Consider the following 15,032-nt stretch of genomic DNA (forward strand, 5'->3'; position numbering starts at 1 on the left):
TTTTTAATTTGATGTAGTCCAAATTATTTATTTTGCATTTTGTGACTCTTTCTAAGTCTTGCTTGGTTTTAAAATCTTTCCCTTCCCAAAGGTCTGACATTATACTATTCTGTGTTCGCCTAATTTATTTATACTTTCCTTCTTTATGTTCAAGTCATTCACCCATTTTGAATTTATCTTGGTGTAGGGTGTGAGGTGTTGATCTAAACCTAATCTTTCCCACACTGTCTTCCAATTTTCCCAGCAGTTTTTATGAAGTAGTGGATTTTTGTCCCCAAAGCTGGGGTATTTGGGTTTGTCATATACTGTCTTGCTGAGGTCACTTACCCCGAGTGTATTCCACTGATCCTCCTTTCTGACTCTTAGCCAGTACCAAATTGTTTTGATGACTGCTGTTTTATAATATAGTCTGAGATCTGGGATTGCAAGGCCTCCTTCCTTTGTATTTTTTTTTTCATGATTTCCCTGGATATCCTTGATCCTTTGTTCTTCCAAATGAGCTTAGTTATGGTTTTTTCTAAATCAGTAAAATTTTTTTTTCAAAGTTCAATGGGTATGGCACTAAATAGATAAATAAGTTTGGGAAGGATGGTCATTTTTATTATATTGGCTTGTCCTACCCATGAACAGTTAATGTTTTTCCAATTGCTCAAGTCTAGTTTTAGTTGTGTGGAGAATGTTTTGTAGTTGTGTTCATATAGTTCCTGTGTTTGTCTTGGGAGATAGATTCCTCAGTATTTTATTTTGTCTAAGGTGATTTTGAATGGGATTTCTCTTTCTAGTTCTTGATGCTGAGCTGTGTTGGAAATATATAGAAATGTGGGTTTATTTTGTATCCTGCAACTTTGCTAAAATTGTTGATTATTTCAATTAGCTTTTTGGTTGAATCTCTAGGATTCTTTAAGTAGAACATCATGTCATCAGCAAAGAGTGATAACTTGGGTCTCCTCCTTGCCTATTTTAATGCCTTCAATTTCTTTTTCTTCTCTAATTGCTACTGCTAGTGTTTCTAGTACAATGTCAGATAATACAGGTGATAATGGGCATCCTTGTTTCACTCCTGATCTTATTGGATAATTTTCTTAAGTAATTATTCTGGTCACTCCTGAGTATTTAAGTTGATATTCTTTGGCCTGACTTGTTAGCAGTTTCCCTTTTCCCTTGAAAATCTATTTAATCTTTACATCTCCAAGCAGCTTTTTAATCTTAAAACAGAAACTCCTGACAGACTCTGCTCCCCTTTGGATTTAAATTACCTATTTTTGTGGTTTTAGCTACATGGGCTTAGAATTATATGACTAGTTACATCTATAGTATTATTAAATTGCAGAGTTAAAAGATCTCTCATAGGTCATATAGGCTGCATGGGTTCTGTTTATAATTTACTCTCAAAAGTAGTTATCTAGCTCCTGCATGAGTACTTTCATCAGAGACAGAAATCTATTTTCTTCTTTGCCTCCTGATCCCCTTTTGGCAGTTCATTTTTGAACCCTCTTTTTTTTTTGGGTCAAAATCTGCTGTCCTATGTCTATCTACTGTATCTTTTCTTCCACTTGGCAGTTCTTTACATATTCAAAGACTTCTATCTCATCACTATTTTTTCTTCTCTTCTCTAGATCAGATGTCTTTTATAGATCCTTCATCTCAGCCTTGAATGGCATATTTTCAAATGTCCTTATGTTTCTAGTCTTATACCTGTTCTAGCTTGTCAGTGTCCTAGTATCCAGAATCATAGATTTTACATTGTCAGTGTTCTCTTTTAAAGTTGTTTTTCCTTATAATGTTAAGATGCTATGAGTTGTTCTGCTTATATTTATTTCACTCTGCATATCTCATTGTAGGTCTCCTCAGTTTTCTCAGAAACCGTCCCATGTCTTAATTTATCGGGCAAGTCCATTATCTTCATATTCCATAAGTTCTTCATTTATTTGCTCCACCAGAAAGAGCTACTATATTTTTGCCCATAATGATCTTTTTCCATTTCCTTGATCTTTGGGGAGTAAATAGGCCTAGTTTTGGTGTTGCTGGGTCAAAGAGTATGCACAGTTCGTGGCTTTTGGGCATAGTTCCAAATTGCTTTCCAGAATTGCTGAATTAACAGTATATGACTTATGCTAATTTTTCCTGCATCTTCTCCAGTAGTAGTTATTTTCCTTGTTTCTTATTTTTGCCAATGTGATGGATGTGAGGCAGAAACACAGAGTTGCTTTAATGGTCATTTCTCTGATAGTGAGAAATGGAGGATTTTTTCATATTTGGATTTCTTCCTTTGTTCATATCTTTTGATCATTTATCAGTTGGGAAATGGAAGACATTTTGATCTTATTAGGGAAAGACACATTGTAGGTACTTAATGTTTATTGTTTGATTTAAATTATTCTTAGAGGTTTCTTTTTAACTAATTATGAATATTCTCCAAAGTTACTTCTTGTGGATTTCCTAGGTCCTATTGAAAAATAGTGATTTTAATTGAACATTTCTTCTTACAGATGATATTAACAGTGTTCCTGAGCAACAATGAACAGATTTTAACAGAAGTTCCGATCACACCTGAAACAACATGTCGAGATGTTGTGGAATTTTGCAAAGAACCTGGAGAAGGGAGCTGTCATTTGGCAGAAGTTTGGAGGGGAAATGGTATGTAGGATATTCTAAAATTATTTGAAGAAAAATTTTAAAAATGTATTTTTTTTCTATTAACGGCGGGGGGGAAGAATCATCTTAACAAATAAGCACAGCCAAACAAAATAGATTACCACTGTGATCATATGCAGAATTCTGTGTAGTAGTTGATCATATATATATAGTACTTGATTCATATCCGTGTAGCATTCTTCAACATTTCATCTTGAATCATGGTTGGGTACTCCATTGATCATAGTTCTTAAGTTTTTCAGAATTGTTTATTTTTGTGGTTTTGTTGTTACAATTGTTTTCCTGGTTCTGCTTGCTTTACTTTTTATCTGTTCAAACAGTTCTTTTCTAGGTTTCTCTGATACTGCCTCTTTTCTTCATTTTCTTCAGCTATTCCTCAAATTATGGGCATTCTTTGCAATTCTTTATACCACAAAAAGGGCTGCTACAGACATTTGTGTACATATATATTCTTTTCCTGCTGCTTTGATTTCTTTGGGATATAGACTTAGTAGTTATATTGCTAGGTTAGGGCACAGAGTCACAACTTTTTAGGCATATTTCCAAATTGCATTCCATAATTTATGGACATAGCTCTATCGACAGTATACCAGTATCTCTTTTCCCCTAGTCTATCCAACATTTGTCATTTTCCTTATTATTAATTTTGCCAGTTTCATGAGTGTGAAATGAAATCTTTGAGTTGTCTTAAAATTAGCATTTCCATATTAGTAATTTGAAATAGTCTTCGATTTCTTTCTTTGAAAACTGTCCTGTTAAATGTGGGTTTTCCCCTAAGACTCTTTCTTGGCTGCCTTCTTCTATGCTGTTCCTTTTGATAATTTTGTCAACTTCTATGGATTCAATTATGGTCTATAAATTGATGATGCTGAAATATACTTATCTAGTCCTAAGCTTTCTGCTGATCTCCAGTCTACTTGTTGGATGCCTTCAACTGGATGCCTGATGCACATCTTAAATTCAGCAGATCCAATCTCTCTGTCCTCCCCTCTTCCTAACTTATTATTATTGAAGGTACCATTATCTTTCCTGTCACCTAGAGTACCCACTCTTGGTATCATTCTCTACTCTTCACTTCTTATCACTTGTCCCCTTTCCCCTCAATCTAATCTGTTGCCAAGGTGCATGTTGATTTTACCTTTGTAGCATCTCTTACATATGCCCCACCTCTCCTTTTGACAGTGTTAACATTCTAGTGCAGGCCCTCACTATCTCATACTTGAAGTATTTTGTCTTCTGATTGGTCTTTCTGCTTCCAAGTCTTTCTTCACCCAGTTGCCAACTTGATCTTCTTAAAGTGCAACTCTAACCTTGTTCCACCTCAGCGATATCTCCCCCCCCCCCCCCCCCCCACACACACACACACTTTGGGGCAGTTAGATGGTACAGTGTGGATAGAGTGCCTGGTCTGAAGTCAGGAAGATTCTTCTTAATGAATCAAATCACAGACATTTACCAGTTGTGTGACCTTGAGTAAGTCACTTAACCTTGTCTGCCTCAGTTCCTTGTCTGTTAAATGAGCTTGAGAAGGAAATGGCAAACTACTCCAGTTTCTTTGCCAAGAAAACTCCAAGTAGAATCATGAAGAATTGTTCATGAATGAAAAGAGTGAATAACAACTTCTCATTTAGTAAGCTCCAATGGCTTCTTATTTCCAAGATCAAGTATAAAATGTGGTTTAGCATTTTTTTTCCCTTTCTTCTTTTTTAAACCCTTTGTTTCTGCCTGAGTGTCAGTTCAAGACAGGTGAGTGCCAATTGGGATTAAATGACTTGCTCAGGGTCACGCTGCTGGGAAGTGTCTGAGGCTAGATTTGAACCTGGGACCTCCCAACTCCAGTCCCAACACTCTGATCTACTATGCTACCTAGTTGCCTTTCTGTTTGGCTTTTATAGCACTATATTACCTGGTGCCTTCCTCTGTTTCTGATTTTCTTACATCTTAACTCCTTCCACACTCTATAATCCAATGACACTGGCTTCCTTTCTGTCCTTAATATCATCCATATCCAGACTCTTTGATATTCAGACATAATTTTCAATGCCTAAAATCTTCCCTGTTCTTATTTCCACTTCCTGATTTACCTGCCTGCCTTCAAGTCTCAACTAAAATCTCATCTTTAAGAAGCTTTTGCTGGTCCTTCCTAATGCTGGTGCCTTCCTATTGAGATTGTCTCCAATTTTTCCTCTTTATGTCTTGTACATACTTGTTTTAATGTCTCTTATGCATCTTTATATCCTCAGTACTTAACATAATGCTTGTCATATAATAATTGCTTGTTGATTTGACATGAATGGATAAATTAATTTAGATAGTATTTTAATTATATTGGCTTATCCTACCCACGAACAGTTAATACTTTTCCAAACATTTTTCATCTGTCTTTATTTCTTGAAAGTAATATTTTGTTCCATGTAGTCCTATTTGTATCTTTTTAGGTAGACTCCCAAATGTCTTATACACTCTGTAGTTATTTTAAATGGAGTTTCTCTTTCTAACTTCTTATTGGGTTTTAGTGGTAATATATAGAGGTGCTGATTTATGTGGGCTTATTTCAAATAATATCCTGAAAAAATATTCAGGATCAGCTTTTAAGATTAATCTTCATTATTAGCATTTTCTCATCACCTTATTAAGTTTAGACAGTAAATAAAACAAAAAACCCTGATTTGTAGTGTTCACTGCTATCCACAGTATAAATACCCTTAGAATTTTAATAATTAACTCTCCAGTATTAGCTGACTAGCACTTTGCTGATATGTTTTATCTCCTGCAACTTTACTGAAGTAATTAATTTTTGAGTTGACTCTAGGGTTCTCTTAACATAGATGTCTTCTGCAAAAGCAATAATATGATTTCTCTTTTGCATATTCTTTCACAATGTTAAAAAAACGGCTAATGGTGATTATTTTCTAAGACTGTTTAATAGTAGTGTCACCACTACTATTATAATATCATTGCTTTACCTTGATCTTATTACAAAGTGTTCTCATCTATATTCCTTTTCCATATACTGCTGACTCTTGATTTTAGATCTATGCTATTTATCTTTGAGGCAGAGTCCATTTAGTGTTAGTTGTTTTTAAAGAAAAATCTTTTAGTATTTAATTTTTTTCCCAGTTACGTGTAAAAACAATTTTTAACATTAGGTTTGTAAATATTTTGAGTCTCAAATTCTCTCTTTCTCCTCAAGATAGTAAGCAATTTGATTTAAGTTATATATTATCCAAAACATTTCCATATCGGTCATGTTAATGGGAGAAAACACATACCAACAATAACAAAAAAAAACACCCAGAAAACTGTATGCTTCCATTTGTATTGACTTCATCAGTTCTTTCTCTGGAGATGGAAAGCATTTTTCACCATAAGTCTTTAAGAATTGTCTTTGATCATTTTATTGCTGAGAAAGGAAAGTCATTTACAGTTGACCATTGTACAATATGGCTTTATGTACAATGTCTCCTGGTTCTGCTTAATTCAATCAGTTTATGGAAGTTTTTCCAGGTTTTTTGAAAGCATCATGCTCATCATTTCTTATAGTACATTAGTATTCCATAGTCTTATACCACAGCTTGTTTAGCCATTCCTTGATGGGTAGATATCTCCTTAATTTCTAATTCTTTGCCATGACAAAAAGAACTGCTATCAATAATTTTGTACAAGCACACCCTTCCCCCTACCCCCCAATCTCTTTGGGATACAAATTTAGTACTGGTATTGATGTATGATTTTTATAGTCCTTTGGGCATAGTTCTGCATTGCTCTCCAGAGTGATTGGATCAGTTCACAGTTCCACCAAGAGTGATTCGTTCTTTGGATAATTTTTAAAATGCTCATAATCCATCTGATTCTCAGATATTTTTGTCACTTTTGTGGTTTGTTCAATTACTTTTCTGAGATTGGGTAGTTTAAATTCTTTATTTCTTGATCTCTTTATTTGGGTGTTTTTATAGTTTTGTAAATATTTATTTCACTTTAGTTACTGATTTTATTGGCAAATAAATGAGCATAGTAATAATACCCTTTATTTCTCTTTAATTTGTTGTGAATTCCCTATTTCATTTTTAATAATGGTAATTTTGTTTTCTTTTTTAGTCAAATTTGCTAATGATTTATTTTGTTATTCTTGTTGAATACAGTTGATAGATACTTTTATTCAAGTTTTGTTTTTGCTTTCAGTTTTTTTTTTAAGATGTCTTTGATTTTTCAGGGTTTCTATTTTGGTAGTTAATTGGGAGTTTTAATTTCTTGATTTTTTTCATTTATTTAGGTGCATGCCCACCTTGCTGATCTGTTCTTTCTTTTGCTGATGAAAGATACACATTTTCCCCTATGAATTATTTTGTCTATTGCAGATATTTTTGTTTGGTTTTGTCATTACATTTAATGAAATTATCTGTTGCTTCTGTAATTTGTTTTTTGACCCCCCACCCCCACCCCCCCCCCAGTTCTTTAGGAATATTCTGCTGAGAGGTACCATATAACAGCTAATTCATTTTAGCACAGAATTCCATATCATTTAAATAACTGAAGCAATAACCAAGTGAGGCACAGGGACAAATAGGTAAGCTGTCAGTGTAGGGAATCTTAATATGCCACTTTCTGACAAAACAAAACTCACCAAAAAATAAGCAAGTAAGAAGTTAATGAATAGAATTTTAGAAAGGCTATTGACAAGAGTGTGTGTGTATGTATGTATGTATGTATGTATGTATATGCATACCATAGTATGGTATACATGGCACCTTTGCAAATGTTGACCTTGTATTAGAACTAAAAGCTTCATAAATTCTTTATAGAAAGCAGTGAATTAATACATTTAATAAAAGGTCTTTAAATAAAGGATTAAAAGTTAACTGTGATAGAATGAATAAATGTTTTATTTAATGTTTGTTAAAATTAAAAAAATATTTCCACTAAAGCCTTGCTTAAGTCCCTGAAGGCTATTTTAGTTGGCCTATATAAGCTGAGAAGCTTCAAATACAGACTTCGAAAAGATGTACAGTATATCTTATTGCCAACAGGTTGGTTACTAGGTAATGAATGTTTTGGACATAGCAGTTAGTGAGGATGACCTAATATGGAGGATTAATAACCTCTACTGGTGCAGAGAGTACCTAAATTATTGGAATTAGAGGTCCTAAATGTACTGAAGTAAGTGAATGATGGGGTGGAAATGAACAGTTGTTATCCTGGAGGCAGAAATGAGGTATCATTGCAGTCTTATTTTGAGGTGAACTCTTGACAGAATTTTAAAAATATAATTTTGTTTTCACAATTTAATGGAACTTGGGACAAAAAGCCTTGAAAATATTTTAGATTTCACATGTAAATTAGAATAAACTAGAATTATTACGGGGAATGTTCATAGGATCAAAGACTTAAATGGCTTTAAAGTTTTTTTCTTCCCTGTTTTGGTTAACTTTAGACCAGATTTTAATACCTGAATGAGCTATGTAAGTTCTCATTTTATTAGGTCAATCTATTCAGCAAATGATTATGCTATTCCTTAGATGCAAATTAGTAATCCAAACCTTCAATTTTTAAATCTTTCCTTTTTACTTCAGTGAAAAGCTTTTAGTAAGTGAATTTCTTTGCATGTTTGGGAAATTGTTTATTGGTGTTAATTTTAATAGAATGTATTGCATCTTAAAGATGAAAAATTTTTTCCAATTAATTTCACTTTAAGCACCTTCCAAGCTGCAGAAAGTGGTAATGTAGTTGGAAATTTAGGGTTAATTTAAATGATCAGCTCACAGACCAAGTTGAAGGGAGAGGTCAGAGTTAGTATGAGCACAGAATCCTATCCTAGGGATCTAGGACATTGTACTCTATTTTTAAATACTTAAATTCTGATTGATGTAAAGCTCAAGCTAAAGCTGCTTCTGATTATTATTTTTGGTCTGTCAACACAAATGATTTTGGTAGAAAACATGCATTGATGAGTGCTTTTTGAAAAAATAAACTGGCTAAGAAATAATGTATTTTCTATAGTTCAACAGACATAAGGGACTATATGTATATAGGGACTTAATATATATTCTTGACTGACTCAACTTGTTATAAATATAGACTACTTATATGTTTTTATGTTGTATTAGGTAGTGTAGTGCTGTAGAAAGTTCCCTAAAATGAGCATGGGTACTAATCCTTACCCAGCCACTGATTATCTTTGTGACTTTGGGCAAATAATTATTATCTCTCTGAGCCTCAATTTCTTCTATAAAATGAAGGTGTTAGACGAAGCTAGTCTTTTCCAAACTAATTTAGCCTCAGAATAGTTTGATTTTTTAAAAAAAAGTCTTTATTTACGAAATATAAGAAGCCAAATGTATTCTCATACCCCAGAATTGCTGGTCATGTACTAAAATTACATAGCAGCCATGAAATTTTTATAAAATTTGATAATTAATATTTTAGAACAGTGGTTCTCAACCTGTGGGTCGTGACCCCGGTGGGGGTCGAACGACCAAAACACAGAGGTCTCCTAAAGTCATCGAAAAATACATATTTTTTAATATGTTCTAAAGAATAACAGGAGTAAAATGTCAATGCATAAAATACACCTCTTTTATACTTTGTAAATTTTGATGATTGAAAGGGCCAGAAACAAAGACATGTGAACCTTAATGTACAAAAAGATATCACTTAAGAAATCAGCTTCCTGACCCAGGCACCTTACTAGAACTGAGAAAGTGTTGGTGCCTTTTTTTCCTGTTGCTTATTTACTTGCAGGAATACTTTGGAGTTGATATCTGGGAACCCTGAACTCCAGAACTGTTTTGTGATTATTGGACAATTATAAAGTACTTGTTATTATAGTTTAGCTTGCAGAGATGAGGATTTAGTAATATCCCAGATAATCATTATAAGCTAGAGTGAGATTTCTCACTGAGAAAACTTGGTATAATAATATCTCTATTCTGTCACTAGCTTTCTGGAAAGTCCTTGAGATCCAGTCAAGAGTGCAGAACTGGAGAAGCTTTTGCAAATCCCAGAGTTTCTGTTCTTTCTGTGAAAGTGTGTGGCACTACCCAAGTAGAGAAGTATCTCAGCCCATCAGAAGAACAGGCTTGTAGAAGAACCACTCATCTACCATGGACTAGTAAACCTTTATGAGAATGGTCACTTTGTGGCCATTCTTTTTTTTAAACTTAAAAAAAAATTGTTTTCAATCATATGTAGAAACAATTTTTGATGATTGTTATCTGACATTTTGCAATTCAGGTTCTCTCCTTTCCTACTTGAGGTGATAGTCTGATATGGATAATACCAGTGCTATCAGGGCAATACATATTTCTACATTCCTCATGTCATAAAAGAAGACATCATATATTCATTAAAAAACTCATGAAAAAAAGTGGAATATGACATGCTTTAATCTGCAATCAGTTTTCAATAATTCCTTCTTTGGCTGTGGATAGTATTTTTCATCATGAATCCTTTGGGTTTATCTTGGAACCTTGCTTTGCTGATAATAATTTAGTTCTTCACAGTTGATAATTATATAATAATACTGTTACTGTATACTTTGTTATCTTGGTTCTGTTCAATTCACTTTGCATCAATTTTTGTCTTTCCAGATTATCTACAGTCATATAAAAATGCTATTTGTCATTTTTTGACGTAGTAATATTCCATTATAACCATATACTACAACTTGTTCAGCTTTTCCCCAGTTGATGAACATCTATGTAGTTTCCATTGCTACTACAAAAGGAGGTGCTAAAAATGTTTTTGTGTAATTAAGTCTTTTTCTCCTATTTTTAATCTTTTTGGGTTGCAGTCCCAGTAGTGTTATGGCTGGAATAGAGTATACTTAGTTTTATAGCCCTTTGGTCATGGTTCCATTTTGCTTTCTAGATTGGTTGTATCAGTTCACAGTTTCACCAACAGTATATTAGTGTTTCAATTTTCCCACATCCCCTCTAACATTTATCATTTTACTTTTTGGATATTTTAGCCAATCTGATGGATGGGAAGTAGTATCTCAGATTTGTTTTAATTTATATTTCTCTCATCGTGAGATTTGGAGTTTTTTCTTTTCCATATGACCATAGATATCATTTCTTCAGTTAAGAACTTCCTGTTCATATTCGTTGACCATTTATCAATTAGAGAATTCTTTTTATTTTTATGAATTTGATTTAGTTCTCTATATATTTGAGCCTTTGTCAGAGACATTTGATAACTCCCCCCTTCCCCCCCATTTGTTGTTTCCTTTCTAATCTTGGTTTTGTTTGTACAAGCCCTTTTTAATTTAATTTAAATTATCCATTTTTTTTTATATTGTTCTCTGTCTTGTTTGGTTATAAATTCTCCCATATCCATAAGTCTGACATGTACACCATTCTGTGTTCCCCTAATTTGTTTATGGTATCACCCTGAATTTCTAGAGCAAGTATTGATTTTTACTTTTATCTTCTTTATATATGGTGTGAGTTGTTGGTCCAGCCTAATTTCTGCCATACTATTTTCCAATTTTCCCAGCATTTTTGTAAAATAGTTCTTCCCTGAAAAATTTGGATCTTTGGGTTTATTGAACACTAAGTTATTATGGCCATTAACTACTGCATATTGGATACTATAAGATTTAAAAATTAATATCCACTATTCCAAGTATTATATTTTTATAAGATTTATTAATAATAACTTGAAGTAAAGGAAGATGATAGCCTTGGCAAAGAGAGAGTTGCCTGGACTGCAGAAAGTGGGAGGAAAGAGAGAGAACCTGACTGCAATTGGGGGAAGAGGAGGAGAGCCTGGGAAGGGGAAAAAAAAAAGGCTGAGTTATAGCAAACTTTTATGTACAACACGTAGCAAGATGCAACGTGGGGATGAAAGGAAAGGGATTCTGGGAGATGAAACCCAAGAGTACAAAATAATTCTATTTACAATACCTATACAATTTCATCGATTTACTATTCTATTTCTTAGCCAATACGATATTGGGTTGATGAATAGCACTTTGATATAGTTTGAAATCTAGTATGGCTAGATCTCCTTCCTTCATGTTTTTTTCCATTAATTCCCTTGATATTCTTGGCTTTTTGTTTGGCTATTCTTTGTGTCCTGTCCCTAACCCCTTTTTTGAGTAAATGTCTTTGTTAAAAAAAGTTTAATTGATGTGAGTAGAAACACCGAAGAAAAACAACTATTTGATTACATGGGTTGAGGGGGATATGATTGGGTATGTAGACTCTAAATGAACATCCTAGTGCAAACATCAACAACATGGAAATAGGTTTTGATCAAGGACACATGTAAAACCAAGGAGAATTGTGCTTTGGCAACAGGAAGGGGTGGGGGGAGGGGAGGGAGGGAAATAATGTGATTCTTGTAACCAAGGAATAATGTTCTAAACTGACCAAATAAAATTTAAAAAAAAAAAAAAGTTTGATTGGTCCATTTGGTCAGTGTGTTCATGGGAAATACACTGGTCAGTGCAGTTCAGGAACTATAATGTCAGTAGAAATAGCTGCTATCTATAAAGGTAACTCTTAGAATCTTGAAAGTATTTATAGCAACTGCTCTTTTTGAAGTGAGACCAACCCTGGCTGGTAGCATTTGTGTAGATTTGGGGAGATAGCTTTGATTTTTTTTTAAAATTAATTTTTACTGTTTTGTTTTTATACAATCTAAATTTCCTATTCTTTTCCCGTGGGGCTTGTAATTTGTAATAAAGAAGGAAAAAAATGAAGGAAAAAAATTCCACATATCTAATCAATTTATCAAAAAAGTCTTAATGTTATATTCAGTATTCCATACCTATGATTCCCACTTTTTAAATGAAGAGCTCTAGGGGAAATTGATGTCTTCTGTAAAAAATAGACTCGAATACAGGACTACAATCCCCACGAGCCTTTGCTCCACTTCCCCAGAATGCCTTGTAATCTCACCAGGGCCGAGATCGAGAAGGTATTTAAGCTGATTCAAAGGCTTTTGATGGCGCGCTCTCTCTCTCTCTCTCTTGGCTCTTTTTGGACTTCTGTTTGATATGAGGTTATTTTGTCTAGGCCTCTGGCCTAGGCACATGTTTCTTACTTGTATATTCTTTAATCTTTAACCTTTAATAAACCTCTAAAAAATATAATACTCCTTGCAGAGAGAAACTAATTTCTACCTGCCTCAGTCTCCCCATCTCCCCTAAATTTTAATCTTTACAGTTTGGTGACCTAATGGGGAAAAAAAAAACTCAATCTTCTGAATTCTTTTCTGATCTTTAGTTCAACTTTTAATAGCTAGTACCTAGAAAAAAATTTTTTTGAGCCATATCTCTCTGGCCAACGTTTTCTACCCTTGCAAAGCTGCTACAGTCTCCGGACCTGCTGCCCACCCCACCTGGCTCGGCCCGCCGATTCCTGCCTGCAGCCCTGATCATCCTCACCTGGTACCTGGCCCCGGCCTTGCCCACCCCTGCAGCCGCTCCTGGCCTCTCACCGGCCAGCTGCCTGCCTATTTCTGCGCCCCAGACCCTGGAGCACAACCCCAGTTGGCTCATCACCCAGATCCTTGGAGTAGATCGCTCAGGACTCATTGCGACCAGCTGGTAACAGTATTGGCCACGTGGGTGGAGGGGAGAGAGGAGAGGGAAAGGAGACCGGGTAATTTTCCCTTAGGCTAAGCCTCCACGTGAATGGGGGTATTGGCCACAGAGGGGAGAGAAAAGACTAGAGAGAAGAAACAGATCTTTTCAAACAGAAACCTAAAAAGCAATGGGTTTAAAAGGATTTTTGACTCTTCTGGCAATTTCATTGATTTTACCGACCTGTCTGGGAGCAGAGTCAGCCCAAAGATTCAACTTTAACTTTGGGGAGGAAAATGGGTGGCCCAGCGAACTGGAAGCCAGGCCCAGAGACGGGAGGCCTCTAGTTAAAATCTGGCCTCTGATGCTTCCCAGCTATGGGGCCCTGGACGGATCCCTTGAACCCCATAGCCTAGCCTTTACTACTCTACCTTCGCACAATAGACATTTAAATGGATAATTAAAAACAAACAAAAAAACCCCAAGGAACTTTGAAGAGACTAAAGGCTATATTCTAAGGCATTTCAGACTCCAATGGTTTATAAAAAAATCTCTGTATTCTATTGCATTGTTTTGTTTAAGATATAACTTTGTGATTTTAAGTTCATATATTACTGGATTCAATATTATTCTGTGAACTGAAGGTTGATTGAATTTATTTTGAATGTACTGAGTTTTAAAATTCTGTTGTTTTTCCCCTATAACTGTGTTGAACAAATATTATTGTGAATAAGCCCACATATGAAAAAACAGCTTTTTTCTATTTTGCTGAGGATAGATGGACTTCAGAACTGGTTATAATTGTATTAACAACCTTTGGAATTTTAATGTGCTGAATACCTCAAATGATTTGATTTTAAGGGTTTTTTAAATATGATTTTTGGAATTTTTTTTTTAACAATCTGGTTATTTTTGCCTGCCCCTACCATGAGGTAAGGCCCATTAGCTGAAGTGAAATACATTTTTAAACCCCCAACCTTCCCACATGTGAATGGAAGTTGGGCAGTTAATCTCAGGGCATTTGTATCCCTATAAGCCTCCAAGAAAAAGGAGCATCCCTTTATTTATGCTCTTCAGCTCACTACTTTACTTCTACCAGAATGATATATAGATTTCTTGATTATGTTCTAAACCCAAGATGAGTTTTACTTTGTTTTAAAAAAATATGTTTAAATACCAAGGTTGAAGGATTGCTATGTTTGTAAAAATTGTGATAAATGTCCATCAATTCATAGGTTTTAAAAATGTCATACAGCAACTTATGTGAAATATGAAAGTGTGTTTGTTTGCTATTGTAATTAATTGGGCTATTGAGAATTTTGGGGATTTTGATATCTACATATTTGTACTACTGTATTTTTAAAGATGAAAAAATTGTTAACCTTGTTCAATTCATTTGCCTTCTACTCACAGTGATCATGGCCAGATACAAAGAGGAAATGGATCTCATTTTTTGGTGAGAAAGCCTTGCATTTTATATTTTCTTAACTGACACAGAGTGTCAATGATTATAAGCTATATTTTTGAATTTTTTAAAGCTCTTTTATTATTATTTTTTTCTTGCATGTGCAATATACTTTTTCAGTTTTTAAAAATTTTTTTTTCTCTCCTTTTTATATTTGAAGCACATGTCACCAGTATTAAGATTTTCTTTAACCTTTTGATTTTTAAGTTTAAGATACATTTGCTAATACGTGCCCTAAAAGGCTTGTGACTATAAAAATGATGCCACTAATTATTTAAATAAATTATGGGACTTTGCTTAATGATTCTGTCTGATTCTGACAAGAGGTACACACAAGAGCCATTTCATAGGGCCAAAGAAAGGCCAATCTAGGATGGATTGATG

At 34.3% G+C, this 15,032-nt stretch overlaps 1 protein-coding gene across 18 annotated transcripts in view; it reads left to right on the forward strand.

The window, feature by feature from the left end:
* The window catches only part of PPP1R13B (protein phosphatase 1 regulatory subunit 13B), a 163,880-nt gene that overhangs the window by 45,760 nt on the left and 103,088 nt on the right, over window positions 1-15,032 (forward strand). For 15 of the 18 annotated variants that reach the window (XM_056811185.1, XM_007473485.3, XM_056811194.1 and 12 more), the window contains exon 2: window positions 2,490-2,637. In XM_056811185.1, the coding sequence (XP_056667163.1) occupies window positions 2,490-2,637 (148 nt within the window). Of the gene's footprint in view, window positions 1-2,489; window positions 2,638-12,031; window positions 12,152-15,032 lie in introns of those variants that run through there. The other 3 variants (XM_056811196.1, XM_056811192.1, XM_056811197.1) reach the window with 3 other exon arrangements.

The sequence above is a fragment of the Monodelphis domestica genome, chromosome 1 (genome assembly GCF_027887165.1).
Source record: "Monodelphis domestica isolate mMonDom1 chromosome 1, mMonDom1.pri, whole genome shotgun sequence".
Classification (NCBI taxonomy): Eukaryota; Metazoa; Chordata; class Mammalia; order Didelphimorphia; family Didelphidae; genus Monodelphis; species Monodelphis domestica.